General features: G+C 43.0%; 1 protein-coding gene across 9 annotated transcripts in view; it reads left to right on the top strand.

Moving 5' to 3' along the window:
- STRADA (STE20 related adaptor alpha) overlaps nucleotides 1-25,426 on the top strand; it is a 26,986-nt gene extending 1,560 nt beyond the window's left edge. For 2 of the 9 annotated variants that reach the window (XM_077780300.1, XM_077780303.1), the window contains exons 2-13: nucleotides 6,754-6,833; nucleotides 8,498-8,555; nucleotides 10,804-10,832; nucleotides 16,749-16,851; nucleotides 17,261-17,382; nucleotides 19,088-19,196; nucleotides 19,315-19,438; nucleotides 20,945-21,116; nucleotides 21,649-21,753; nucleotides 23,637-23,878; nucleotides 24,183-24,225; nucleotides 24,509-25,426. In XM_077780300.1, the coding sequence (XP_077636426.1) occupies nucleotides 6,798-6,833; nucleotides 8,498-8,555; nucleotides 10,804-10,832; nucleotides 16,749-16,851; nucleotides 17,261-17,382; nucleotides 19,088-19,196; nucleotides 19,315-19,438; nucleotides 20,945-21,116; nucleotides 21,649-21,753; nucleotides 23,637-23,878; nucleotides 24,183-24,225; nucleotides 24,509-24,661 (1,296 nt within the window). In that variant the 5' untranslated portion in view covers nucleotides 6,754-6,797 and the 3' untranslated portion in view covers nucleotides 24,662-25,426. Of the gene's footprint in view, nucleotides 1-1,048; nucleotides 1,136-6,753; nucleotides 6,834-8,497; nucleotides 8,556-10,803; nucleotides 10,833-16,748; nucleotides 16,852-17,260; nucleotides 17,383-19,087; nucleotides 19,197-19,314; nucleotides 19,439-20,944; nucleotides 21,117-21,648; nucleotides 21,754-23,636; nucleotides 23,879-24,182; nucleotides 24,226-24,508 lie in introns of those variants that run through there. The other 7 variants (XM_077780302.1, XM_077780305.1, XM_077780304.1 and 4 more) reach the window with 7 other exon arrangements.
- The last annotated feature ends 2,313 nt before the right edge of the window (nucleotides 25,427-27,739 follow it).

The raw sequence follows: 27,739 nt of genomic DNA, 5'->3' as shown, positions 1-27,739 counted from the left end.
CCAGGACACCTGAGATGAATACTAAGGGGTGACAGGTCAAAGTTAACCAGGTTGGGGGAGCAAAACTGGTCCAGGAGGGGAAGCAGAATCTTTATATATTTTCCTTTGGGCTCCATTTCCTACCTGGCTTCAAGCACCATGTCCTAAGTATGAACCTATCCCAAGGCTTGCTTCCCAGCCTTCTGCTTTTCTCTCCCCATTTTCTCCTTCGGTGAATTTGTCACTTGTAGAGCTTTAGCTGCTAACTCCCAAGTGCACATAGCCATCTCTAATGTCTCTCTCAAGTATCAGTCTTACTTTTCTAACTGACTACTACATCTTCCCATTTGGGATGTATAACTACTTTCTCAACCTCGTTATGATTTAAAAACTCGAACTCATCTTTCCACTAAAACCACTTCCACCTCTGAGTTTCCTGTTTTGTCACTGACACACTACTCTTTCCCAGTTCTTTGGGCACAAAAAAATCAGGAGTCATCTGAGTTGTCCACAAATAGAATGGGTTCCCTGATAAAATAGTGAGTCTCTTGCGGGGGAAGTTTTCAAGCAGAGGCTAAATAACCTTACAGTTTGTAAAAACTGTTCCTTTGAAGAGTGGAGGATGGGCTAGATGACTTATGGTGTCCTTTCTAATTAAATATAATTTCTTTATTTTCCTTCTCCTCTATCCATCTGTTTCTTACTATTCCCGCTGCTACAGCCTCTTATCACTCCAAATATGGTCCACTGTAATTGTGTTCTAACTGGCATTCCTTTCTCAGGGTTTTTTTCACCTCCCCTTCCTCCCATCCCTTTGCAGATTAATATTCCTTAGAATGTTCCTTCCAACAAGGCTTCTCAAACATTAGTCAGTACGATAGTCCACACATCAGCAGCATTACCATCATCTGGAAGATTTTTAGAACTACCAGGCCCCACTCCAGACCTCTAAATCAAAATCTGCAATTTTAGCAATATCCTCAAATCATTTGAATGCACAATAAAGTTTGAGAGACACTATTTTAGACCGCTGTTTTGTGTTTGTCACCTTTCTTTTCAAAACCTACAGTGGCTTCCTGCTGCCTGGTGAAGAAAATCCATACTCTAGCAAGCACATAAGGCCTCTTCATTGTCATAGACGTGGAGTTGTGCTCCTGTAAGTGGCCTCACATTAAGAGGAGAGAATATGCAAAGTGCTAACACACTTGTCAGTATATTTGGTTGGTCATTCAATATTACTGAGTGCCTACCATGTGATAGGCAGTATTCTAGAGACTGGGAGATACCAGTGTGGACAGAACAAAGTATGCACTAGACTAATACTATTTCATGCTTGGAATTGCTGTTTTCTTTAAGTCGTATTTGACATTCAAGCCTCACCCCTTCCATAAAACTATCCATGTCCATCCCAGCTTATAGTAACTGTCTTTTCCCTTTGCTGAACACCATAAGGAATTGCCCATTTCTACTTGCGCATTCCCCAAACTTGCTGAATTAAAATTTTTTTTAATTAAAAAAATTTTTTTATTGTTTTATTTATTTCTAAGAGAAAATGAGAAGGGGAAGGTGAGAGAGTGAGGGAGACACAGAATCTGAAACAGGCTCCAGGTTCTGAGCTAGCTGTCAGCACAGAGCCCGATGCGGGGCTTGAACACATGAACCGTGAGATCATGACCTGAGCTGAAGTTGGACGCTTAACCGACTGAGCCACCCAGGCATCCCTGGTTTAAAGTTTTAGAAGGTGGGACTTTGAGCATCCATAGGTTTTTATAACCACCAAGTTAATTTGAAACACATCCCGGTTTGAGAACCAATGGTTCAGATAATTAATGAAGCTGTTGGTGTGGTGCTCTAGGACCAGTTCTTTATACAGTGTTTTGGGATTGACTTTATTTCTAATATTTTTCCAGAGCATAGACAGTTCCTTCAGATAAAAATCATCTTTTCATCTACATTAATATTCTGTTTTCTTTCTGTTGTAGACTACATATGGATGTGGACCTTGTTTCCTCTTAAATTTCTTTTGCATGATGCTTTATGTTTAATGTTATTAAATAATATGCATTCTAATAATCTTTTTTAAATTCAGTCAATATGTTTACTATTTCATGCCAGGATAAATGATTCTCAACATGGTGATGATCTTCTATAGGAAGGTTAGGATAGGGGTAAGGATAAATACAATTTGATTTAAAAAAATAAAAAAAATAAAAGCAAACAAAAAAACTATAGATGACTTTGAAAGGCCTCCTCTCCCCTGGATTGAAAACTATTTCTTTGATTTCTCTGAAGCATTTCTAAGGATTCCTAGAACTCTGTGTATCTGATTAAGTGCCATTCCCATTGCTACACAATACACTACCACAATCCCTCAAAACCCCAACCCACCTCAAAAAAAAGGAGGAATGTGGTAGGTTTTTTTTCTAGATTATTCAAAAGCATTTCTGATTATTTTAGTCATTTTACTTTATAATTAAAATTTTTTTAAATATTTATTTTTGAAAAAGAGAGACCCAGCGTGAGTGGGGTAGGGGCAGAGAGAGAGAGGGAGACATAGAATCCAAAGCAGGCACCAGGCTCTGTGGTCAGCACATAGCCCAATGCAGGGCTTGAACCCACAAACCATCAGATCACGACCTGAGCCGAAGGCAGACACTTAACTGACTGAGCCACCCAGGTGCCCCTAGTCATTTGATTTTAAAAATCATTTTTGTTGAGATGTAATTTACCTACAATAAAATATACCTACATTAAGTTAATGGTTTTGTTGAGTTTTGACAGATATACTTAGGTAACTGCCATGTAATCAAAATATAGAACATTTTCATCATCCAGAAAGTTCTCATGGGTCTCTTTGAAGTTGATCCCTCATCTTACCCTTGGCAACCAATGACCTGCTTTCTGACATAATATTTTTACTTTTTCTAAAACTTCATGTATATGGAAACAATATGTAGACTTATATTTGACTTTCACTTAATGTGATATTATTTTATGTATCAGTAGTTTGTACCTTTTTGCTGCTGAGTAGTATTCCGCTGGTATATATACCATATTTTGTTTATTCATGTACCAGTTGATAGATATTTGCATTGTTTCCAATTTGGGGCCATTGAGAATAATGCTGTTAAGAACATTCATGTACATGTCTATGTGAACATATGTTTTCATTTCTTTGGAATAGACTACCTAGAAGTGGAATTTTTGGTAGAGGAAGCTACTAAATTATTTTCCCAAGTGGCTATACTACATTGTATCCCTATCCCCATACATCTCCATTAATGTATGAGAGTTCCTCTTGGTAACTATCCTTGTCAGTACTTGGTATTGTCAGTCTTTATTTTTAGCCATATTGGTAGGTATATAGTAGTGTCTCAGTGTGGCTTTATATGCATTTTCCTGATGACAAGCGATGTTGAGCATCATTTCACATGCTTAGTNTTGAGTTGTAGAAGTTCTCTACATATTCTGTATATAAAATGTTTTGTAGACACACACACCTACCCACCCAGCCACACACACATACACTGTTTTCTGTGAACTTGTTCATTTTCTTAGTGGTATCTTTCAAAGGCAGAGGTTTTTAATTTTCATAAATTTGTCATTTTTCTTTTTCCTTTCATGCTCTTGATATCTTTTTTTTTAAATTTTTACTTATCCCAACATCAGGAAGATTTTCTTTTCTGTTTTTATTTAGTTTTAACTTTTTCTCTACTTCTATGATCCATGTCAAGTTAATTTTTGTGTATGGTGTAAGTTAAGGGTCAAAGTTCATTTTTTCCTAAATAGATAGAAAGTTCTATTAGAGGGGCGCCTGGGTGGCTTAGTCAGTTAAGCGTCCGACTTTCGCTTAGGTCATGATCTCGCGGTTCGTGGGTTCGAGCCCCGCGTCGGGCTGTGTGCTGACTGCCAGCTCAGAGCCTGGAGCCTGCTTCAGAGTCTGTCTCCCTCTCTCTCTGACCCTCCCCTGCTCGCGCTGTCTCTCTCTCTCCTAAAAATAAATAAATAAATAAATAACATTAAAAAAAAAAAGAAAGAAAGTTAGATTATTTTTCTCTATGGAATTACTTTGTCCTCTCTCTGGAAAATTAATTGACCATACATGCATGGATCTATTTCTGGATTCTCTACTCTGCTTCATTGATTCATTTATCTATTCTTAGACCAAAGTACACTGTCTTGATTACTATAGCATTAAAGTAAATCTGATCAGGTAACATAAGTCTTCTAACTTTGTTCTTTTTCAAAATTATTTTGGTTAGTTTAGATCCCTTGTATTTCCATATAAATTTTTGAATCAGCTTATCAATTTCTTTTTAAAAGTCTGCTGGGATTTTGATTGGGATTGCACTGAATCTGTAGAGGGAATTGACATCTTCACAATATTGAGCCTTCCAATCTATGAACATAGCATATCTTTTATTTAGCTTATCTTTAATACCTCTTAGCAAAGTTTTATAATTTTAAACATAGATCTTATTCATAATTTAAACAAATATTCCTAATTATTTTGTTTTTGTTGGTACTATAAAGTTTCCTTTTTTAAAATTCATTTTCTAATAATTCATTGCTAGTACATAGAAGTATAATTGTGTTTTGTAACTGACCTTCTTTCTAAATTCGTGTTTTTAGGTCTAATGGGTTTTTGGTAAAATATTTATAATTTTCTATGTATACAATCATCTTGTCTATGAATAAAAGGTTTTATACCTTCTTTTCCAATTTGTATGCTTTTTGTTTCTTTTTTCCTTTTTGCATTGGCCAAGACCACCAGTACAATAATAAACAGAAATGATGAGAACAGATATTCTTGTTTTGCTTCTGTTCTTAGAGGGAACTCATTAATTCTTTTTTAAAAAGTATGATGTTAGCAATACATTTTTCGTACTATTTTTTACCAAGTTGACTTGGTAAATTCTATTTCTCTCTTGTTCCTATTTGACTATTTGTAGTTGAGAGTTTCTTTTAAATCATGAATTGATGTTGAATTTTTTCAGATGCTTTTTCTCCACTTATTGAGATGATTGTATTTTTTTTGCTTTGTTTAATCAAGTAAAATTACATTGATTTTTTTAAGTAAGCTCTATGCCCAACATGGAGCTTGAACTCACCCCCCCAACGAAATCGAGTCGCATGCTCTATCAACTGAACCAGCCAAGTGCCCTTCATTGATTCATTTTTAAAAAAATTCCTTTAAATTGGTTGTTTTTTATTTGCAAACAACTTCGGATAAGGACAGTTTGTATACATTGATTCATTTGTTAATGTTAAAACAGTCTTTCATTTCTGAGATAAACCCCTTATGATCATGATGTATTATGCTTTTAGCCATTCTAGATATAATTTTTAACTATAAATTAAGCAAACTTAAAATCAAGATGATATGGAAAAAGATACATTCAAGAAATGGCAAAAACTCTTGGAAATGTGTAGCCAAAATTTAAAAATTAGTAGAAGGGTTAGAAAATAAAGCTGAAGAATTCTCTTGGAAAGTAGAGTTGTAAAATGGAAGTGAAACAAGCATAAATTAATTCTAGGTAATTCTAGAAGTATGTCTTTAACGATTAGGAATTCTGTAACATGAAAACAGAGAAAGTGAAGGAGACAAAATTATCAGAGAAATAATACAAAAATATTTCTCAGAATTGGAAGATCCAGATTTCCACACTAAAAAGGCTAAGTGCAGGGGTGCTTGGCAGGCTCCGTCGGGAGAGCATTCGACTCTTGATCTTGGGGTTGTGAGTTTAAACCCCACAGCAGCAGGGGGATGGAGGACCTTGGAAAGACAATCTCCAGGGAAAAACTGGAATGGATGAGTTTGAATGTATGATAAAATATATTTTTTAATTTTTTTTTTAATGTTTTATTAATTTCTGAGAGAGAGAGAGAGACCAGGGGAGGATCAGAGAGAGAGGGAGATACAGAATCTGAAGCAGGCAACAGGCTCTGAGCTAGCTGTCAGCACAGAGCCCGACGCGGGGCTCGAACCCACAGACTGTGAGATCATGACCTGAGCCAAAGTTGGACGCTTAACCCACTGAGCCACCCAGGCACCCCGTATGATAAAATATATTGATAAAACATACAGCAGAGATGTTGAAGTACTCAGAAAAAGTTAACCATAGCTATATGGGAAACCAAGCAAGTGAAAAAAACATATAAAACCATTATTAACTCTAGGAAAACAAATGGCATACAAGAAAGACATGGTCATCTCTGTTTGCCTCAGTTCTGAACCATGTTTCCACAGTCATAGCAATGTAAATATGGACTGATTTAATCAATATGATGCTAGAATTATATTGGGAGAATGAAGGCAGGAAGGTGATATAAGAGAGCTTGGTCATCATCTACCACAGTAGTGAAGTTAATAGATAACTGTCTCAAGTCGATAAATCATGGCCATAAAACATTATTTAAGAATGATAATAAAAGCAGGATAAACAGAAACAGCCAAAAGAACTGAAGGTAATTGCTTCTAGGAAAGAATTAGTGGAGAATTGGGTCAAGAGAAATTTAAAAATTAAAGAAGAAATCATATAATAACAAACCTGTCTTTTCTTACAGAGATTGCAGTATTTCAGAATGTGTTTGGCCAGTACATCAAGTTTTACTGTCACCAAAACTTTCTCTAAACAAATCGTTGCAATCTAGAAATGTGTAGGTCTAGTACAGCGCTTTGAATGGTAGACTCATAGTAAGTTTTTGTTAATCAAAAAGCATTTCTATAAAAGGAGACTTGACTAATCCAACCTGTTTATGTTTTCCTTTTAGGTTTAAGTTTTTGAAATTGAAGTAGGTCTACACATTAGGAACTCATGTCTTTTCTTGTAAGTAAACCAGAGCGAATTAGGGTGAGTGTTTCTATTCTTCTGTCTTTACTATTTTTATTTTCTGTAAAGCAATGTGTTTTGGCAGATATTGTAGATGGTGTTTTTATATGATGCTCAGAATCCTACAGAAGTGAGGGATGTAGGAACTAAAGCAGATATTGTGGCCTCCACTCCTGGGGAAAGAGCTTGCAGGCACAGAGGCTGATCAGAGACACACCAGATACACCCACCAGCTTGTCTGATAAAGAAACAGGTGGCTTATTTTATGAATATCGGTCAGACAAAATTAAATGAATCTGTGGCCCTTTTCACTGGAGCTGTGCAATCACTAATAAGCTGCCCATTTCCTCTGTATTTTCAATGAGTTTGTGTGTTTTAAAAATCAGTATCAAATTGTAATTATTGAAACATGTTTTCTAAGTATAATCAGAAGTTTTAATTGGAGACTCTTTGAACATGAAAACCTCACCAGCTAAAATGACCCCAACAAACACTGGAGTTAGCTTCTTTATAATAGCTTCCATGATTTCATAAAAGAGTATTGTATTTTATTTATTATCAAGTATTTAATTTCTAAATGCAGTCGTTATTATTTTGAAATTTTGTAACAAGGTATAAATGCTGTGACACATGAATATACCACTTTCTCTAAATATTAAAGTATACATTATATTTTGTGATATAGTACATATGAATTTTTTATACCAAGTTTTTACTTTGGGGGGGTTCCTTTTTTTTTAATTTAGAAAAAAATTGATATAGAGAAGGACAGAGAATGATGTTGAAGTTCCAATTCATGAACTATATTATGAAACTTATTTCTGAGTGTTAATCTTTTTTCTTTTGTTTGTGTATATAAGAATAATTTGTACTGGAAAGAGTAAACTTCAGTGTTAATTAAGAGGAAAAAATAGAATCTCTCCTTTGCCTGAACTCTGCCAGGTGGAAAGAATACCCCCAAGCCAAACTTTAACACCAGTCCTTAAGTGAAATACAATCTCGATTCCATTACTTTTACATGTGAGCCTCTTTTCTATTTCAACCTAGCCTGGTTCATGTGAAACCGGACCACTGATCAGTATTAAGGAAATCCAGTACTCATTGGAAATAGGATAGTAAAGTGAACCACAGATTGGTGATCCTAGTTAGGTCCTTGTAAACTTGATAGAAAATGTAAATGTGGTGATGATGTTTCAGAAATCCTAGTGGATGAAAGAACATGCAGCTTACTGTTTTCTTTTACAAACTAATAGAGGCTTGTGAAAAACTGCTTCATCTCTGTTTTCTCTGTTAATGAATTTCAGCAGTATTTTTTACATTGGCATTCATGATCCAAAGCATCTGTAATAGCCATCGAATGAGTAAACTGGAACTAGAATGTGGTTGTATATATAGGAAGGACAAAGCATTCTTCATTTTTAGGGCCAGTCCTACGTGTTTCTCATCTGTCTGTGAGATTTAAGGACTATTTATCAAATTAGGCAAAGAAGAATAGAGAAAGGAATTAACCTATTGTTTTCAGTCGATTTAAATCCAAGATTTTTTTTACAACTTTTCTATAGAAATGCCTCTTAACTGTATTGCATGATTCTGGTTTTGTAGTTTATTTGTTTCTCTAATGGTTGATAGCTAATTTCTTGTAGCTTGGAAGAAATACTAATTCTCTTTGGGGTTTTCCTCTTTAGCGGTGGGTCTCGGAAAAGTTCATTGTTGAGGGCTTAAGAGATTTGGAACTATTTGGAGGTAAGTACAGTATGGCATTTAGCCATCACTTCAGGAAAAATGTCACTACTCTTGTTGACTAAATCAGTTTATAGAAATTACAATTCTAAGGGCAGGTGTTACATTTGTTTGGCCCCATTTTGAATCCATGGTTTCCCAAAGATTGAGGACTAATCTGGCAGTTGACCTTGGCCTGTCTTCATTGTTAGAAAGTCAGTATTTACTTAAAGGCATATTTATTTCTTCTAAGTATTTGTTCAGTTGAAATACATATTCTTAAAGGAAAAAAATTAAGTGCTTAAAAGCTCCTAACCTTGAAAATCTTAAAAATAAAACTATAGTCAGGACAATGGTAGCAATGATATAAAAATTCTGGTTTTACTAATCAATCTAGTTGACTCATCTTTTTGTGGTAGAAATTATGAGACTTAAGAGAACTAAGGAAAAAAATCTGTCAGGACAAAAATATTAACTTCCTGTTGTAAAATCCACATGTTGATTTCGGAAGTAGCCTTGCAACTTTGAGGTTTAACAGGACCAGGCATTTGCCTTTGGCTATTTTCCAATTGAGCCTTTTTGAGAACTGCAATCTTAAATTAAGGCAAAGAAAATTCTTTTCTGTACAGATAAGAGTAGAGCCCCATTCTATGTGTCTGAATACCAAAGACACGCTCTTCAGCTCCTGTAGTTAAAGAAACAGGTAATCAGATTGAGCGTATTGGTTGACTGATCCAAACAGAATACCCTGAGGTTAGGCTCAAGTCATTGAAAACACAAACTTTGTAGTTACTGGATGGTACCTGTTCATTTATTTTCCCTAATGCCATTCAAAGAACTTCCAGAGGAGTATTATTTGCGACCTCTATCAAAGCGTTATGTTTTAGACAAATGAGAGTTTAGAAAAGTTTAGAAAAAGATGAGTTGTCTTTGTTTTTGTTCTGAAGAATAAAAATTAGCTGCACAGTAAAGGAAAAAAAAAGCTAATTGAACAAAACTACGACATTCTGGTCCTGTTCTCATTTTCTTCTCATCATTAACAGGGATACCGTATTTAAAAGTAAACATTGGCACTGATGAAAATTGAGTTGCAAGTCCAGTTTACAATTAATTAGTTAAAAATATTCCAGGATATGTGAACTAAATGAAGGGATTTTGGTTTCAGCGTCTTGAATGTGGAATCTCTGGTGGTCTTTTGACAGTTGCCTCATCTCTGATCTGAGGAGAGTGAAGAGATTATGCTATATATTGCTTACAGCTTGATGAAGTATATATTATCATACAACTTGGAATTTGCTTTCTGCTCTGCTAGATCGGGCTTGATTTCTTTTAATCTATTCACGTGGCTTCTTACCTTTAACAAACTGTCTTAAACAACTGTATCTGCCACTTATATACCAGAAAACCAAAAAAAATTTGTTATTTTGAAAAAATCGAGGCTAATTTACTATGCAGCCAATCTCCTTTAACAATACAGTTGGATGCTCTGATTTCTAATTTAAGATATTTGGAGATGTGCAATCATTCCAATACTTTCCAGTTAAAAATCTACTTTGATAATTTTTCTCACTTTTATAGGTGAAGAAAATAAAAAGCACAGATACAGAATTTGTCTGATTTAAGAGCATAAAGTTATTTCAGTTGCCATTTGCTTTATTTTCATCAAAGAGTAGCAGAGGCCCAGAAAGCCCTTGCTTTATTTGTAGTCAGAATAGAATGTATGTGACTGGTGAATCTAATTGGGTTATGGTCTCACAGGTGCAAGTTGCTGCTAAAACCTTTTTTGCCTTTTTTTTAAAGCTTGTTTTCTAGCCTCTGTACTCTGGGAAATAGCCACCCATCTCTGTAACTTTATAATGAATTTTTTGTTCACAGTCTAAGACTCTGAAACCAGTCAGAGTCTTGTGTGACATTGTGTGCTGAAAGTAACATTGTGTGCTGATGGAAAGTAAATGTAAGACTGGGATTATAGCAGTTGAGTTATATTCGGAAGAATACCCATAGTATAGTAGTCTTGCCGTGTTTTCAAGAGCCGCAGATTCATGTTGAAAACCCCTTCTCTGTCTTGTGTTTTTACTGTGTTTCTCTTTGTGTGTGTGTATGTGTGTTACATGTATGTGTTTATATATAGCACTGCAGACACTTTTTGCTAAAATGACTCTTAAGTGGTTTCTATTAATAAATGTAGTCCTAAGTGTAATAATTGCTTTTCTGAATGTGGATGTGTCTTCTGCTAAATACAAAATGCCAACAATCAATTTCTCTACTCCAGAGCAGCCTCCGGGTGACACTCGGAGAAAAGTAAGTGACTTTCTAGGCTTGAGCTCTATGGCTGTTGCATGGGGATGACTTCTTGTGGAAATCTGTGGGGGTTTTTTGTTGGCTTATAATTTAATGTTTTTGCTTATCTCATTGAGTTTTATTTGTAGTGTAATTCTTTTACTTGTGGAAATTCAGGTTTCACCCTGGAAAGATTTCAACCTGTACTTTAAAAGCTGAAAAAGTCTCAGGCACTTTTTACCTCTCTCTTGGGGATTAAGGTCTCCTCCCCTTCCCAGCCCTACCAATCCAACTGCCCAGGGCCCCATCCAAAAAAAAAAAAAAAAGGATAGTTTCAACAATCTAAGATGTGGTTATCTTTTAGTGGCTAGCGGTACTACATTTTTCATCCTTGGTCTATTGCTGATCGATTTCAGTCTGCAGAGATAATTCAGAACTCTCCCTAGATTATAGGCAGTACATCACATCTCCTGCCTTAAAATCAAAACCCCATATTAAAAAGTACAAAACAGAAAGTGGGTTTTTTTTAATTGGCAAAAATTGGAAGACTCTTGCGCTGCTTCCTACTCTTTTATTTATTTTACCAAAGTAAATAACACCACATATGCACAGATGTGCACAGTGTACTAAGCTATTTTTGATAATGTGAATCAGTGTCTTCTAAAGAGAGAGGATAAGAACCCTTTTCTAAATAAACTTCTTCTTTTCAGATGACAGACATCTGCACCTTTGGCAGACAGCCCCAACAGCAGAAGGGTAGTGACGCTGACTAGGAATTTCTCTTTGAGTGAAGCTTTAGCTGCGCTGTAGTCAGGAGTACCTCTCTATCACATCCAAATAGTTTCCAGTCAGGAGACTAAAAACATTCCCTATACGATCAGTTAAATATTTTTCCAGAAGAGAATACCCATTTTATATTAAGTTTTATATTTTCACAGCTGCCAGTGTTATGCCACGACTTATCCTGTGTGAAACCTGTGGGGGGTTGGTTGTAGCATTTCACAAATATGGTCTTTGTGTGCTCTCTTGTATTTTGTTTTAAACTCTTTAAACAAAGTTATTTTATGGTGTTTTCTGGATATCTATAGCTTATGTATTTTTCAAATGCTTCCAAATGAACAACAATGCTTTTCTTGATGGGGGAAGACTAAGAAGAAACTTTACTAGAATTAGTTTCTCTAGACAATTTGAGATTATACATCACACTAATAAAGCTATGCCTTGCTGTGTTTAAAGAGACTGGACTAAACATTTCATCCTTTTCATCTGAATTTTGGCCTTTTCTAACTCTGAAACAGTCTATTGAACTAACCTGCCTGTCTTGTGGCGATAGCACACCAGACCTCTTCTTTCCAAACATTGTCTTTGTTTGTTTTCCTAAATAAAGATCGGTTTCTCTCTGAGTTCAGACTTCTAGAACATCCGCAATGTAGAAACCGCCCATTTTAGGAGTGTTCCCAGTGAGATGGGGACAGTAACCAAGAGACAAGTTCATCTCCTGCAATTCCAGATTGCTAAGAACACATATTCCCCATTACCTAAGGAATTTTACTTCCTAAAACTAATACTTTAGAGTAATACTAATCATATCAGTAGTTTAACGCATCATTTCATACCTAGGCTCAACAAGTGTGTGTCTTTAGTGTGTAGCCTACTAAACAACATGTCTTATATGCACTCCTAGCAAGGAGGAGGGTTGTAGGTAATAAAAAAGTATCAGTAGTTTCTCCCAAGAGAGTTATTTAAAATGCCTTTAATAAGCACTTTAACTCACAACTCCAACTGTCCTTCATAGCCCCTTTTTCAAATTAGAGAAATATTACAGAGTTTGCCTGGAGATCAGAGGAGGGAAGACCTTCAAATATATAGTGGTTCTAGATTCTGCCTATTAAAAAGTGTAGTACTTTCTCACATGCAGGTCCCAGATTCTGATCTGTAAAGTGCCCCTAGGAGCAGGTGATCCAGTAAGTGTGTTGCATGAGGGCTGGTTTTTCCAATATAGGTCATTATGTTGAATTCTGTCTCCAGTGGAACTGGCTGGTACATGTACCCTACTGTCCTCTTGAGCTCATGGCAATGTCAGCAAGGTCACAGACAAGAAACCTTCTCAGTTAAAACTTGCTTAAAATGATCTTATGTGCCAGCATCACTGTAGGCATTGGGAATACCAAACTGGCAAGACAGACAGGATCTGGACCCTCATGGAGCTTACATTCTAATAGAGGAGACAAGCAACAGATCAATGAACACAATCATAACTACTGTGAGGAAAGTAAAACAAGATGACATAATAAAGTGACTGAGAGCCTACTTTACTTTCTGCTCAGAGTCCTCAATGCATAGATGACATTTAAGTTGAAAGCTCAATGATAAGGAAGAAGTAGCTATGAGAAAATAGCAAGGGCGAGAAGGAGTAGGGCAAGAATGTACCAAACCAAGGGACTGCTGGTGTGAGACTGAAGTGTACCTGTTCCTATGGGTCAAGTGTAGCAAATCAAGGGGATGTGGTAAGGGATGAAGTCATTAGAAGTAGGCAGGGGCTGAATCATGTGGATACTCACAGATCCGAGTAGGGACTTTGGGTCTGAAAGCCACCCCCTGGGTTTTGTGTTAACTGATGACACCGATTTTATTGAGGAGTAGATTGATACTTGAGAAAACAGGATCTGCAGAACTAGATTACGCACAGGAGGTGAGAGGTGTAAAGTTAAGGTGGGTCTCAAGACTAATTTAGCTTGCAGCTAGTAAATTCTAAACAAATGGTGGGTTACCATTTCAGAGCTCCTGGTTTGGACTTTTTACTCAAATTACTACTCCGTTTTGTACCATGGTTGTGTATCTCTCACCTGGCTGAGGCACTCAGGATACAGTAACCAGTATCTTGAGGTTATTTTGAAGACCACAGTGTCGGGGCACCTGGGTGGCTCAGTCAGTTAAGCGTCCGACTTCGGCTCAGGTCATTATCTCACGGTTCGTGGGGTTCGAGCCCTGCGTCAGGCTCTGTGCTGACTGCTAGCTCAGAGCCTGGAGCCTGCTTCGTATTCTATATCTCCCTCTCTCTCTGACCCTCCCCTGCCCCCGCTGCCTCTCTCTCTCTCAGAAGTAAATAAAACATTAAAAAAAAAAAAAGACCACAGTGTCAAGAAGCCACAATGGCTGTAAATGATCCTAGAATGTATTTTCAGAGCATTTGAAAACAGATAACAGTAAAAGTCAAAATCAGGCCAACCTTAACTATTGACCAGGCTCTGTTCAGGATTCTCTGCTTTCTCCATTTTCTCTGTTCCATCTTATTTGTTGAACAGGACAGTGACCAAACAGTAGGCAGCAAAAGAGGGAGGAAAAGAATAGAATTCACATTTACTGAATACCTATGAGACACCACGTAGCACTAAGATCTTTACATACTTTATCTCATTTAATTGTCGCAGCAACACGATAAACTGGGAATTATTCTGTTAATGAGATAACAGAGATCCCAAGAATTTAGAGTGACTTACCCAGGGTCACAGAGCAAGTGATAGACCTGAGTTCAAGTTCTGCCTCTCTCTGGCCCCTGAGCCCTTCATCTTTGAATAATACCATATGTTTTATTTAAAATAGCCTTTCCCAGGAGCACCTAGGTGGCTCAGTCGGTTAAAGTGTCCAACTTAAGCTCAGGTCATGATCTCATGGTTCGTGGGTTGAAGCCCCATGTCAGGCTCTGTGCTGACAGCTCAGAGCCTGGAGCTTGGTTCGGATTCTGTGTATCCCTCTCGCTGCCCCTCCCTGCTTGCACTCTCTCTCTCTCTCAAAAGTAAATAATTTTTTTAAAAAAAATCCTTCATACCAAGAACCAGGATAATTGGAGCTTAATTAGAAAATACAGTCAACAGATGTGAACACTGAGGTGAATCAGATGTTCAAATTATCTGACAAGGATTTTAAAAATAGTAATAATAAAATAGAATAGCCTTTCTCAAATTATCTTTCCCAAATTTAACAGTATGAGGTACAAAAGGTTCTCTGGACAAGTAGATTTGGGAAATGCTGGGTTAAACAAAGTTAAACAAGTTTCCTTACTACAAAACTTCTTGAAGCCTCTATATGTGAGCACGCCTTGTGATTCTCCATAAGAGAGAATGCTTCATTTTCTCATTTAATTTGATGTGTAAACGGTTTATATGTGTTAACTGCCAAGGTCAGTGTTCCAGGGGGCCTACTTTGGGGAAATCTTACATTAAAACAATCAATATAAAAATGGACAAGAGACACAAAGAGCCAATTTTACCTGAGAGAAAACCCACATGGCCAATAAATGCATGAAAAGATGCTCAATTTCATTAGCAATCACAGAAATATAAATCAAACTCACAATGAGATTGGCAAAAATTAAGTCTGGTTATACAAAGCGATGGGGGAAAATGTATGAATGAGAACATACATCTAGTGCTGGAGGCAACGTAGATTTGTTTAACCATTTTGGAAAAACAATTTTGCATTATTTCATAAAGTTGATTCATATATTCTGTAACCTAGCAATTCAGTTTCTGGGTATAAGCTTTAGAATAGCTCTTGCATATACACATCAGGAGACACATTCAAATGGGTTTCTAATAGCACAGATCATAATAGCAGAACCAAAAACAACCCAAAAAGCCCATCAACACTGGAATGGGTAAGCAGGTATATTCACAAGATGACCGTGACACAACATGGGTGTAGAGCATGGCTAGATAGAACAATATGGAAGAATCTTGGAAATATAAAAAAGCTGATTGAATTTAAGTTTGCTGATAGGGCTTACTTTTGCTTGACTAGATTCCTCTTATTGTCATAGTAAGTGGTGCAAGAGGCAGAACCTCACCTGGTTTCTTTCCCCATTGGTAGTTCCATCAACTCTTTGAAACCAGATACACTTGAAATGTCAGGGACCCCCAGCAAGGAGGTACCACCATGGCAGAACATTCTTGACTCCCTCTCTTCTGGCTAGTGCTGAGTGGGGGGCCTTTCATGTGTTCACAAAGACCTTTTCCAAACTAGAGGTCAGGTTTAGGAATATAGCATGTGAAATTTGAGCTGGCCTAAGGTTCTCCATTTCAGTAGGAAAGAGGGTCCAAAAGAAAGAAAAATATGGCCCCTAAATCACACAAATAAATTTAGGTCTGGAAAAAGGAAACTGAGCCTTTTGAGCTGAAGGGAGAGTTGTTGGTCTGCGATCAATTTTGTTGGGCACTTTTCCTTCAGGATCTCAAAGGCCAGAGGTATGATGCCCACATCCTAACTGGTTTGGGTCCAGCTTCACTGAAGGCAGGAATGAGGAGGCAGGTCACTTCCACTGCCTGGGGTGATGGCTGACACCTGACAGCTCTGTGACTTGCCTGTAGCCCTATGTGTTGACTATTTTCTTGCTTTGGTTGAAAATGTCAGAGAATGATTGGTCTAGGCTCTTGGTTTGCTAAAGAGACTTCTTATGGCCAAATTTCCCCTATAGCAAGATTCAGCATGTGACCTTTGGAGTCTTGTAGTCAGGACCTTAAAATAGGACTCCAGTGCAGCAGGAAATTCAAGAGAACCCCCCGCTTTCCCATCCCTCTTTTCTAAACATGGCTTTCTCCAGACATCCTTTCCCCAAGTAAGAATTTCATAGTTTTTAGCAAATGAGCCCGTTGTTGGAAAAGGGCAAGCAAATCAACAGTTGGCTGGGAACCGACCCTGTCCCTCACCTCCATTCGTAGATGGTGCTCACACTTACTGGCTCTGATGTTAGTGCTGATGACTACACTGAATATCTGGTGTTCTACATTTCTCATCGAATAGTGCTGGAACTATTTCTTTGACCCTAAGTCAGAATTTGTATGTTTAGATGCCAGTCTCCTCATCAATCTAAATTACCACCTCCCCACTCCCATCCCACACCCTATTTTCTCTTATTAACCTATTTTTCTTTTTCTTTAGACCAATGAGGCGAGCTCAGAGTCGATAGCATCCCTGTCTAAACAGGAGATCATGAGTAGCTTCCTGCCGGAGGGAGGGCGCTATGAGCTACTCTCTGTCATAGGTAAAGTCCAGGGACTGCTATTTTACCTTCAGGCTCCTGGGCACGGCCTGGCCTCCTCTGCATCCCCAGATCAGCATGTGCCAGAGGCTGTCAGCTGGTTAGCAGGACCCAGGGTGATAAAACTGGCTTTTGTGGCTCTCCTTTGCTTCTGTCTTCCAAATCTGGGAAAAGAGATCATGTTACTAGAAGTTCTTTTGCAGTTTTTTCTTTCAGGCCTTTGATGTCCTGGGCCATAGTCAGTTCAAGTGGTTGGCTGAGAAGGAACTGATAGGAGAAAAATAGAGACATGTCTGCCACAAGGGGAACAGTTAGTGAAAGTTTTGACTTGAATTTTCTTTTTAAATCAAGTGTCTTTAAGGCTTCCTCTGTTGCTGTTGTCCTTGTTCATGAAATTCCTCTTTTCTTTTAGGCAAAGGATTTGAGGACCTGATGACAGTGAATCTAGCAAGGTACAAACCAACAGGAGAGTATGTGACGGTACGAAGGATTAACCTGGAAGCTTGTTCCAATGAGATGGTGACGTTCTTGCAGGTAATAAAATGTGTTGGGACACTTCAAGGGTGGGCTCTTAGTTCCAGTCATAGTTACAAGGCATCTCTTCTTACATCTGTCTTCTGAAAATAGCTGGCAGAAAACAAAAGTGGACCAAACCAGGAAGTTAACAGAAGCTCTTAATGAAGAATCGTGGACATTTGTCACTAAGATCTGTAATTCTGCTCAGGCCAATTTAGAGTCCCCTCTTCCTCTCCAAAGATGCCTTTGTGGCTCATTTACTTACTTATTTACTATCAGAGAGGCCAAGTACCTTGCTCACAGTCACACATACCAGTAAGTGGTAGAGAGAAGATTCAAACCCAGGCAGTCTTGTTCCAGATTCAGGGCAGCCTGCTTTGCCACCACAGCCACCTTCTGGCTCTCATTGTCCTGTTTGCCTGGGGAGAAGCAAGTAAATGACCTCTTGTTAAGCAGGGGAGACCACAGATCTAAGAGCAGCTGGCTGGGTACTGGGTTCCACCCTGATGCAGGCTTGCAACTGGAGCTCCTTGGATTCAAGGCCTGGGCCAGTGTATTTTCAGCAGGTTGATTGCAAGCTACCCTTCTTCTTCATCCACAGTGTTTCCCTGAATTTATGCTCCTCTGATGGTGCTCTTAATACCCATTCATGTGTTCAGAGTAGTTCTGTGGGTCTGAGGATGGGACCAAAAGTCAGTCCTAGCTTAGTTATTTGGGAAAAAGATATCTTGAGTATATTATAGAGCATTTTGGACTTCAGGATTCTTTTTTAAATTCTTTGGAGCAGCAGACAGGAATAAGGTATTGCCTATTTGGCCTTTAGCTCATGTCCCAGAGGTCAGGACCCCAGAGTTTCCATAGTTCTTTTGTCCAAACTTATTTTAAAATCCCATAGGTTTGACACTTTCTGTAGCTGCTTTCTTGCTCCCAGGTTTCTGGAGAAATACCTTCAGCTGTCTAGTCATTAGCATTTGCTCTCTAATACTTTGTTTCCTTGTCCTATCGATTATAACATTTTCCTTTATAATGGGAAAACGTCTTTTTTCTTTTTTTTTAATAATTATTTTGATGTTTATTTGAGAGAGAGAGAGAGAGAGAAAGAGAGAGAGAGAGAAAGAGAGAGCACGCCAGTGGGAGTGGGGGAAGAGCAGAGAGAGAGAGACATAGAATCAGAAACAGGCTCCAGGCTCTGAGCTGTCAGCACAGAGCCCGATGCGGGGCTCGAACCCATGAACTGTAAGGTTATGACCTGAGCTGAAGTCAGATGCTTGACCTAGGTGCCCCTCTTTTTTTGTTTTGTTTTGTTTTCTTCTCTTCTCCACTTCTCCTAAGCGGAGTTCTATGCCTTGGCCCTTGAAGTTGAGCTAAGCTTATTCATACGTCTTTAGTCAACTGTTGGTTCTCATCATTCCCGATGTGGTGAGCTGTGACCCTCTGCTGTGTTGTTAGCAGTTTCCCTGTTGGTGGGAATTTTTCTTGAGGCTAAGAATGGCTAGTGGAGCCAAACTCAGGCAGAAGCTGGGAGAGCAGTGCTGGCTTCCCTGTAGAGATAGCAGAGCCTGACTTCTCTCATGTGGGTGGCCACCTGCTTGGGCTGCTCCCAGGACTCTGAGAAGAGCTCCAGGAAAGACTAGGACCCCATGTTATTCATGCCACCACCTTCATGTTGAGCATCCTTCTTCAGCGCCCCTTGATTCTGACTTCCACTTACCGTTGCTTTCAGGGGGAGCTTCATGTCTCTAAACTCTTCAGCCATCCCAATATCCTGCCATATCGAGCCACCTTTATCGCAGACAATGAGCTGTGGGTTGTCACATCATTCATGGCATATGGTGAGTGGGACGGGGTCCTGGCAGAGAGGTGCTCTGAGAGCGCTTTTGTCAGCTGGTTCATGTGTCTGTTTCCCTTCTCTGTTACCCTTCCCTGTGTCCCCACAATCCTTTTCTTCAGGTTCTGCAAAGGATCTCATCTGCACACACTTCATGGATGGCATGAATGAACTGGCGATTGCTTACATTCTGCAGGGGGTGCTCAAGGCCCTGGACTACATCCACCACATGGGATACGTACACAGGTGCATTCTTAGGCATAATCGCCCTTGACAAGAGCAGGGATCTGTGCCCGGGAGCCCTCAAGTAAACAGGGGAAGGGTGGGGAAGGTTGACCAAAGTTAGTGAAGTCAGAGTTTAAAGTCAAGGCTTGGAATTTTGTACTTGCCTCTGACTTGGTAGATAGGGCATTTAGCCTGTCGATGCCGACTTTCTTTTTACTGAGCAACTTGGTCCTGAGTGCTGTGTGAGAAGAACATCTGGCATGGCCCTCTGCACCCCACTTCCTTGGACCACCAAAACTCGAGTGTGTGCCCCACAGTCAGCCCTATGCTGAGAGGCTGGGGCAAGGGCAGGCTACGTAATAGATGGTATCACGGAGAGAAGCTCACAGTAGGGAAGATAATGAAACTGGACCCTTACCTAACTCCACATACAAAGGAGCACTTTTCAGATGGATTAAGGCCTAAATCTCTGATATAAAACTACAGACTTAAACAGAAGGAAATATTTTTGTGACCTGAGGCACAGAATGTCTAGATATTTTAGAAGCATAAAACGTAAGACAAAAAAAATGATGGATTTGATTATATCAATATTAAAGACCTCTCTCCAAAAAAGGACACCATGGACAAAATTAAGAAATGGGTGACAGCGGGCAAGATGTTAGCTGTGTCTAGAACACCTGGGAGATTAGTATCAAGAAAATCCTGTGAATCAATAAGAAAAGGATAAGCAAAGCAACAGAAAAATGAGCAAAGGGTTTTAAGTTTATGAAAGAGGAAACCCAAAGGACTGTCAATATGACCAGACACTCAAATCTAACAAGAATCAGAAAAGCAAATTAAACAAGAGGATGTCAGCCTACACCCCTGAGATCCGTGTAATTTGGAGGCTGGCTGAGGCCTAGTGTGGTGAGTGGGGTCATCTGTCCGCACAGTGGAAGGTGGCCCAACGCAGCCAGTCAGGGTCACTCGGGACTGGGGCCGTCAGTGCTGCTCTGGGGGTACGCCCCAAAGAAATCCTCACACAGGCCCCGCAGGGGATACATGTAGATGCCGTAATTCATATCCATGGTGGTTAGAGGCAGCGTCAGTGTTCCTTCCTGGAAGAAGGGGTGATAGAAGTATTCGATCCTGCCCCAGAGTGCAGGTGGCAATTAGAAGCAAAGGTTGGTTGTGACACAGATGGATCTTAGAAACAGCACTGAGGAGTGAAGGAAGGATGGGATGCACAACACAGTACCTTTAGGTAAACTGAAAATATATGCATTTCAAACTATGATCTGTTTTACAAGAATACTCACAGATTAAAAGCAGTGGTCTGTGAGCATAAAAGAACTTTAGCAAAATATAAAGATTTAAAATCTGGTGGTATATAAATCAGGTCATGCTATTTTCTTTTTGTATGCATGTATTATGTCAAAATGTGTTTATATATAATATTACACGGTATGTGAAGATCAGAGGTGTGTGACTTGAGGGGCTCCTGTGGCCCCATGACACCCTTTCCTGCCCTTCCCCTTCCCCCAGGAGCGTCAAAGCCAGCCACATTCTGATTTCTTCAGAAGGGAAGGTCTACCTGTCTGGTTTACGCAGCAATCTCAGCATGATCAGCCATGGGCAGCGGCAGCGTGTGGTCCATGACTTTCCCAAGTACAGTGTCAAGGTTCTACCTTGGCTCAGCCCAGAGGTCCTCCAGCAGGTTTGTAGACTGAGTCCCAAAGAGTCCCTGTCCCTCACCAACTCGCAGTTTCCCGAGGGAGCCTTCAGGAATTTCCCCAGATGGGGGTGCTCTGATTCTGAGTGGAGTAAGGGGTTCCAGAGGGAGGGGTTCCCTGCTGGCCGGTGGACCTGGGAGGCCTCTCAGTGTGGGCGTTATGTGCCCCTTGCAGATGGTGGTTTTTCCTCCTCTGTGGGGTCCCAACTGGACCTAATGCTATTTCAGTTCCCTTCAGAGACCTTCCTTATGGGAAGAGTGAGCATTCTGGAAATACTCGGTGCTCTCCACATCCCTCCATTAAGCAGGAGTATGAGGACCCACATTTCTCCCTGCTTGTTACACAACATCAGACATTCATTCCATTACAGTATCAGCTACTCTTCGGTAGTACAGGCAAGGAAAGTGGGCTGGGGTTTGAGTCAGGCACTGTCTTCCTCTCCTCGGATGTTGCCCCATGCCCTTCTCTCCTAAGAACAAGCACAGAGTGATCTGTGGCTTTTTTCTCCTGACTTAGAATCTTCAGGGTTATGATGCCAAGTCTGACATCTACAGTGTGGGAATCACAGCCTGTGAGCTGGCCAATGGCCATGTCCCCTTTAAGGATATGCCTGCCACCCAGGTGAGCCCTCCTCCTGTTTTCCTTCTTATCCGCCCCCTGCTGCCTTCCCCTGCTGTGGGAGGGGAGCCCAGGAGCAAGCCCACCACCAACTGTTGCAGGGCCGCAGGGCCTGGAGCAGGTGTGCAAATGGAGGTGCACATACCATGTTGTCTACTTCGATGTATTTCACAAATTTACAAAATATGTTATGTCCTCCTACCTTGATAAATATACCCGGAAGGCCAGTTTCTAATTTAGAGTTCTCAGACTTCTCGGGTTCTGTGCTACCATATTGTGGCCAATACCTTTGGAACCTCCAGCCTACAAGTTCAACATCTGTTCATGCCCCTTACAATGACTGCCCTTTGGCCACTCCTTGGTACACACAGCCAGTGGCATAGTCTACCTTTGGGAGACAGACCAGGGAAGAGGCTTATCTAGGCTTTATCAAGTCTGGGAATCTGACTTGGGTCATTTTGGCAAGAATTACCTGAGTCCTAAGAACCTGGAGCATAATCTAGAACTGGGAGGGGGTGGAGGGGTGGAGGCTCTGAGTGAGGCTGTCCCTTGAACCTACAGACTGTCCTGTGGGAATAGGGGCAGCTAGAGAGTGGCCAGAGGGGAGCTCTGTAGAGCAGGAGACCCAGGGAGGCTTCTGGGAGGAGGTGACATTTAAGTCTTGAAGGCAAATAGTAATTAACCGTGTGAAGAATAGGAACTAGAAGAAAACTTAGGCAGAGTACACCACATGCCAAGACCTGGAGTCAAAAAGGGAGAGGATCTGGGGAATAGATGGTTACAAAGAGCTAAAGTACAGGTGCTTAGGGTGGGCTGCTGGGTGATGTGGCTGGAGGAGGAAGCCAGGGCGGGTCGTGAAGGGCTTTGTGTGCCGTGCCAGGGCATTTGGTTCCTGTCCCAAACCTCGTGGAGAACTGCTGAAGGCTTTTAAGCCCAGGAGCGATAACATCGGATACATATCTCAAAAAGATCACAATAGCAGGTAGATTAGATCTAGCAGACTCGTTAGGAGGGTATGGAAACCTAGGTAAGAAGTCTGGAAAATCTAAGACAGTCACAGAGAGTGCTCAGGAAAGGTAAATGGCTACGTGAATGAGAGGTACAGAAGCTGCACTATTCAATAGCACCTTTTGAGGTAACAGCCAAGTTCTCTTATCTGTGCTGCCCAGTACAGTGGCCACTAGCCACCTGGGGCTGTTGAGCACTTACAATGTGGCCAGTGAGGCTGAGGAACTGAATTTTAAGCCAGATTTAAATTAATGTAAATATAAATAGCTACATGTGGCTAGGGGCTACCACATTAGACAGCACAGCTCTAGAGAGACTTCTGGTTTCTGGCCTGGAAGTTCAGGACAACCCTAAGGGAAGCAATCCCCAAGCTGGGGCTGGTTTTGCGTGTGTGGAGTCGGAGGACTTTGTGGCACAGCTGCCCAAGCTTAGTCGGTCCCTGGGTGCCCTGCTCCCACGCAGCGTGCCGCAGCGACAACCCAGGGTGTGCCTGGCGGGCACTGTGTAACCCGTCCCCCCGCCCCCGAACCACCGGGGCACAAGAGACTGGGACTGGGCTCCAAAGACAACGACCTGACAGCCACCTTCACCCTAGGGTGAGTGCGCTACAGTTACAAGGACGTGAAGACATGTTACGCACCGGAGAGAAGACTGGGACCCTTTCTTGCAGGCCCTGTCCTCTCTTCCCTTCGGCCGAGCTGGGGTGTGGCTGTGGAGCCAGTGGCCAGCATACCTTTAGGAAAATTAGACTTACTCCGCTTTTCTTTTCTCTACTCCCCTAAACCACACTTGTATACTGGGACAAGTGTATTTGTGAAGAAACTCGGTAGACTTCCAGGGGACCCCTCCAGCCCGCGTCCTGGCTCTGTCCTTCCCAGATGCTGCTGGAGAAGCTGAATGGCACAGTGCCCTGCCTGCTGGACACCAGCACCATCCCTGCCGAGGAGCTGACCATGAGCACCTCGCGCTCAGCGGCCAACTCTGGCCTGAGTGAAAGCCTGGCCACCAGCACCCCCAGGACCTCCAATGGCGACTCGCCCTCCCACCCCTATCACCGCACCTTTTCCCCCCACTTCCACCACTTTGTGGAGCAGTGCCTTCAGCGCAGCCCAGATGTAAGGTATCTCCTCTGGGCTGGGAGCGGGCTTTGGGGGGGGCGGAGGGAGCCTGGGAGGTTGAAGGCAGGGTTTCAGAGGATTCATCTGTTCTCTGGACGGCTGGGTTCCTGGAGGAGTCCCAAGCCTCTGTGGCCAGAGGGATCAGCCCTATGGTTTGCTAAGAAGTGGCCTGCGTAACTCTGGCTGTGTTTCTCCCGAGAGCTGAGGGAAGAAGCGGAGGGTGCTTGGGGATAAGGTGTGAGCATCAGGATTTGGGAAGTCTGGGGCGCAGGGGTGATGCTGGGCTCTCTTCCCCTTTCTCCACAGACCAAGTGCCAGCACCCTCCTGAACCACTCTTTCTTCAAGCAGGTATGGTAGCACTTTCCCGAGGCTCCCTGGGATTTTCTTCTTGCCTCTGCTTCTAATGACCCTCAACCCTCTCAGCTTCAGGGTCCTTAGGTGTTCTCTCCTCCTCTGTTTGAATCAGAGAACTGCCCAGGCTTCTGAAGCCCCTTAAAGGCACTGTGCCTTCTTCTTATGGAGATTCTTGGCTCTAACAGCCCAACTGTCATGGGGCCATGGTTCTTGCCCGATGATATCCTGGGACCCAGAGCAACAGGATCCACCCCCTCAACTGTCTCTCCTCCCTCAGATCAAGCGGCGCGCGTCAGAGGCCTTGCCTGAGTTACTTCGCCCTGTCACCCCCATCACCAGTTTTGAGGGCAGTCAGCCTCAGGATCACAGTGGGATCTTTGGCCTGGTAACAAACCTGGAAGAGCTGGAGGTGGACGACTGGGAGTTCTGAGCCTCCGAAGAAGGTGCATGTTCTCCGTCCCGGGACATGTGAGCCTCGGGCCCTTCTGAGGGCCGACCACACTCCCACCCTCCCGGGTGCAGGTTGGGGAGAAAGGACGTTTCTGCCAGGAGGGTTGGCCGCTTACTCACTGGGAAAGAAATTCTTGGAGAGAAACTTCTTTTTTTTTTTACTGCTCCAGGACTTCTGAGACCCCAGGGAATCCCAGCAACTGGTGATCCAAGGCCAGAAAGTTGACATTCCATCCTGGGAGCTCAGGCAACCTCTTCAGAAGAAAGAGATGCTGCCCTGGCCCTTGAAGGCTAAAGGCCAAGCCCAGGGTTTGATTCCTCGACCTGGGGACTGTGTGACTTCCTCTTCTCACTCTCACTGTCCTACCATCCTATTGTATTCTCTCCCTCTGTTCTCAGATCCTGTAGGTCCATGGAGGGGCAAGCAATAAGCCACCTGCCCCCAACCGCAGCCCCCAGGCCTCTCCCTGATAACTGAAGGAAGGGGAGGGCATTTTTTTCTTGTTAAGCACCAGGTCAAGGCTGGAGCAGTCCATCCTCATCCGTCTCATCGCTTGTGCCCCAACACCTAAAACCCTCCCGTAGGTCATCTGTGTAACCCATCCCTTTTGCACCATCTTACTGCCTCCTGCCAGCGCCTCGAGGCTTTCTCCAAGGCCACAGTGTCTTGCCTAGTCTGAGGACTTACGTCCTTATGCCGCGTTAGTTTCATCGCCAGAACAAATTAAACGTTGCAGAGAACCCACTGGAGAGTGGCATTGCTGTGTGCTGGCCTTACAGGCTCAGACAGGAGTCCTTCAGCGCCACATTCTGCCATCCAAGAGTGGTCCCATGGGTGCATGGGGAAGCCCGCCTGTGACCGCTTTCATTAGAGAGCCTCACAACATGCCAGTTTAAAACCCGTAATAGATGCAGCACCTGACTATTCATTTTAGCCTGTGGCCATCAAACCACTTTGGGGCTGGAAAGGTCTAGCTGCTGAAGACCAGCCGTTCCGCATGTGGGACCACTTCCAGGCTGCTAGGAGTCCAGGCAGAAGAGGCTTACCTTTGGCAGGAAAACAGCTGGAGGGTTTTGTTTTGTAATATGACTGTGCAGTGTCCCCTTACCACTGGAACTAATACCCAAAGAGCAGGTAACCTAAGAGCCAGACCTACCCTTCTCTCTCATCCTGGCTGGCAGCCGGCAAGGCTGGGCAAGGGGTGGGGGTGGGGGCGCTTCTGACCTTGGTCTCCATGGTGCTGCCCGGCCTGGCCTGGCCTGCCTGCCGGTGCACCAGCCTGGCGAGAGGCCCCCCTCCAACCCATGCACTTAAAATGTCAGATGAAGGAAGTGCCCCTCCCTCTTCCCTGCTTGAAGCTGCTTTGAACCATCAAACGCTCTCAGTTTCCCTTCCCTCAGAAATTGTAACACCAGTTTAAAAAAGAAAAATAAACCCCCCTTCCTTTGGGCAGTTACAGCAGTTGAGGTGAAGGGAACGATCCCTGCTATGAGGTGGAGAGGGGAGGCCAGGTCACATTTATTTCCGGCCCTCCCCCTTCCCCTTGGGCAGCTCCTTTTTTTTTCTTGAACCCTCAAGTTCCCTTTTCTCAACACCATTATCAGCCTGTTTTTGTTTCCCTCTGAACTGCTTTCTTCACCTTGCTCTCCACTCATCCTCAAGGCCCAGGCTGCCTGCTGCTTCTGTGGTAGCTGCCTGCAGACCTGACTGCCTCTGGGCCCAGCCTGCTCCCGGCTGCACCTTGGTACGTCACTGTGGCTGCCTTTGAGAATTTGGTGACCGCTGTGCCAGCTGCTGGGAAAGATGCACATAAACACAATTTTTGAAGTTACACACACACCCCATCCTGGGAGTCCTGGGCCTGCAGCTCCACCCAAACATGAATCCTCCTCTAGGGAGAAGCAGGAGGCTGGGGAGGAAAGTCAGACGCAGCAGGGGTTCCCTGGGGGAGCCAAGGGAATAGCTGGGGGCTGGGGAAGCCTGCTGCCTCCCTGCTTCCCTCCCTTGCCAGGCATGGAGGCGATGAGTCGTTCTGTTCCATCGCGTGTGTGGGTTGCGCTCTGGAGCCACTAGTTCTATTCCTGCCACGGTGTGGGAACAAGCTATGTTTAGGGCTGTGTTTGCTGAAACAGCTTCCAGCCAGATGTCAGGCAAAGCCCGGCAGTCCCTGGGGCCAGTAGACCTCCACCTCTCAGCAGAGGTTGGTCTAGAAAGCCGGCACCCCAAGTGTGCAGCACAGCTGAGGCTCCACCCTGACCAGGTGCCCAGCACCTGGCTCCTGGGGGCCTCGGCCCTATGCTGGGTGCTGGAGTGGCTGAGCCAGAGGGGCTGGAGGCCTGGCTTCCGGCACCTCCCAGCAGGCTTCGCTCCCTTGTGTTAAATGAGGTCAGGGGACACCAACGTTTCCTTGTTCGAAGGATGTAAATTTCTTTCCCTGAAAGGGGGGGGAGGTGCCCCCGACTTCTCGCAGGCAATAGTGCCCGCCTGCAGGAACCAGGGGTGACTAATGCCACAAAAACCGGCCACAAACCCTTTAGGACGGTGAGCCACGGAGGGCTGCCGCCTTCAGTGATCCCAGGTCCTTTGTCTATGGGGTTGCACGAGAAGGCGCTGGGGGGTGGGGGTGGTCCGCTGGACCCCTTTTACAGACTAGTGCAAGGTGAGCCCGCGGCCCAAGGTGACAGGACACGGGGGCACTGGGCCTCGCGGCCTCGCNTGCCGCTCCCGCGGGGTCTGTCAAGCCGCAGCGCCCACGGAGAGCCAGGTGGGCCCGAGGGCCAATCAGGGGAAACTGAGGCACCTTAAGGCCCAGGGGCACCCCGGTTATCCTTTTCCGCTGCAGGGGCGTCGCCGGGAGCACTATTTGTCCTGGGGCCCCCCGGCGTCTCAACCTCAACTCGAAGGCGCCCGGAGGCGTGCGTTACCCTTCGGCTCCAGTCCCGGCCTCGGTCGGGGGCGGGTCGGCAGATGGAGCGGCGGGCGAGCGCGGGGCCCGCGGGGATGGTGCGAGTGTCGGGAGCGCGGGGTCGGGGCAGGGGGGCAGACAGAGGCAGGGGA

The sequence above is a fragment of the Crocuta crocuta genome, unplaced genomic scaffold (genome assembly GCF_008692635.1).
Source record: "Crocuta crocuta isolate KB4526 unplaced genomic scaffold, BGI_CrCroc_1.0 scaffold288, whole genome shotgun sequence".
NCBI lineage: Eukaryota > Metazoa > Chordata > Mammalia > Carnivora > Hyaenidae > Crocuta > Crocuta crocuta.
The sequence above is the reverse complement of the archived record's forward strand: the minus strand, read 5'-3'. Positions and strand labels throughout refer to the sequence as shown.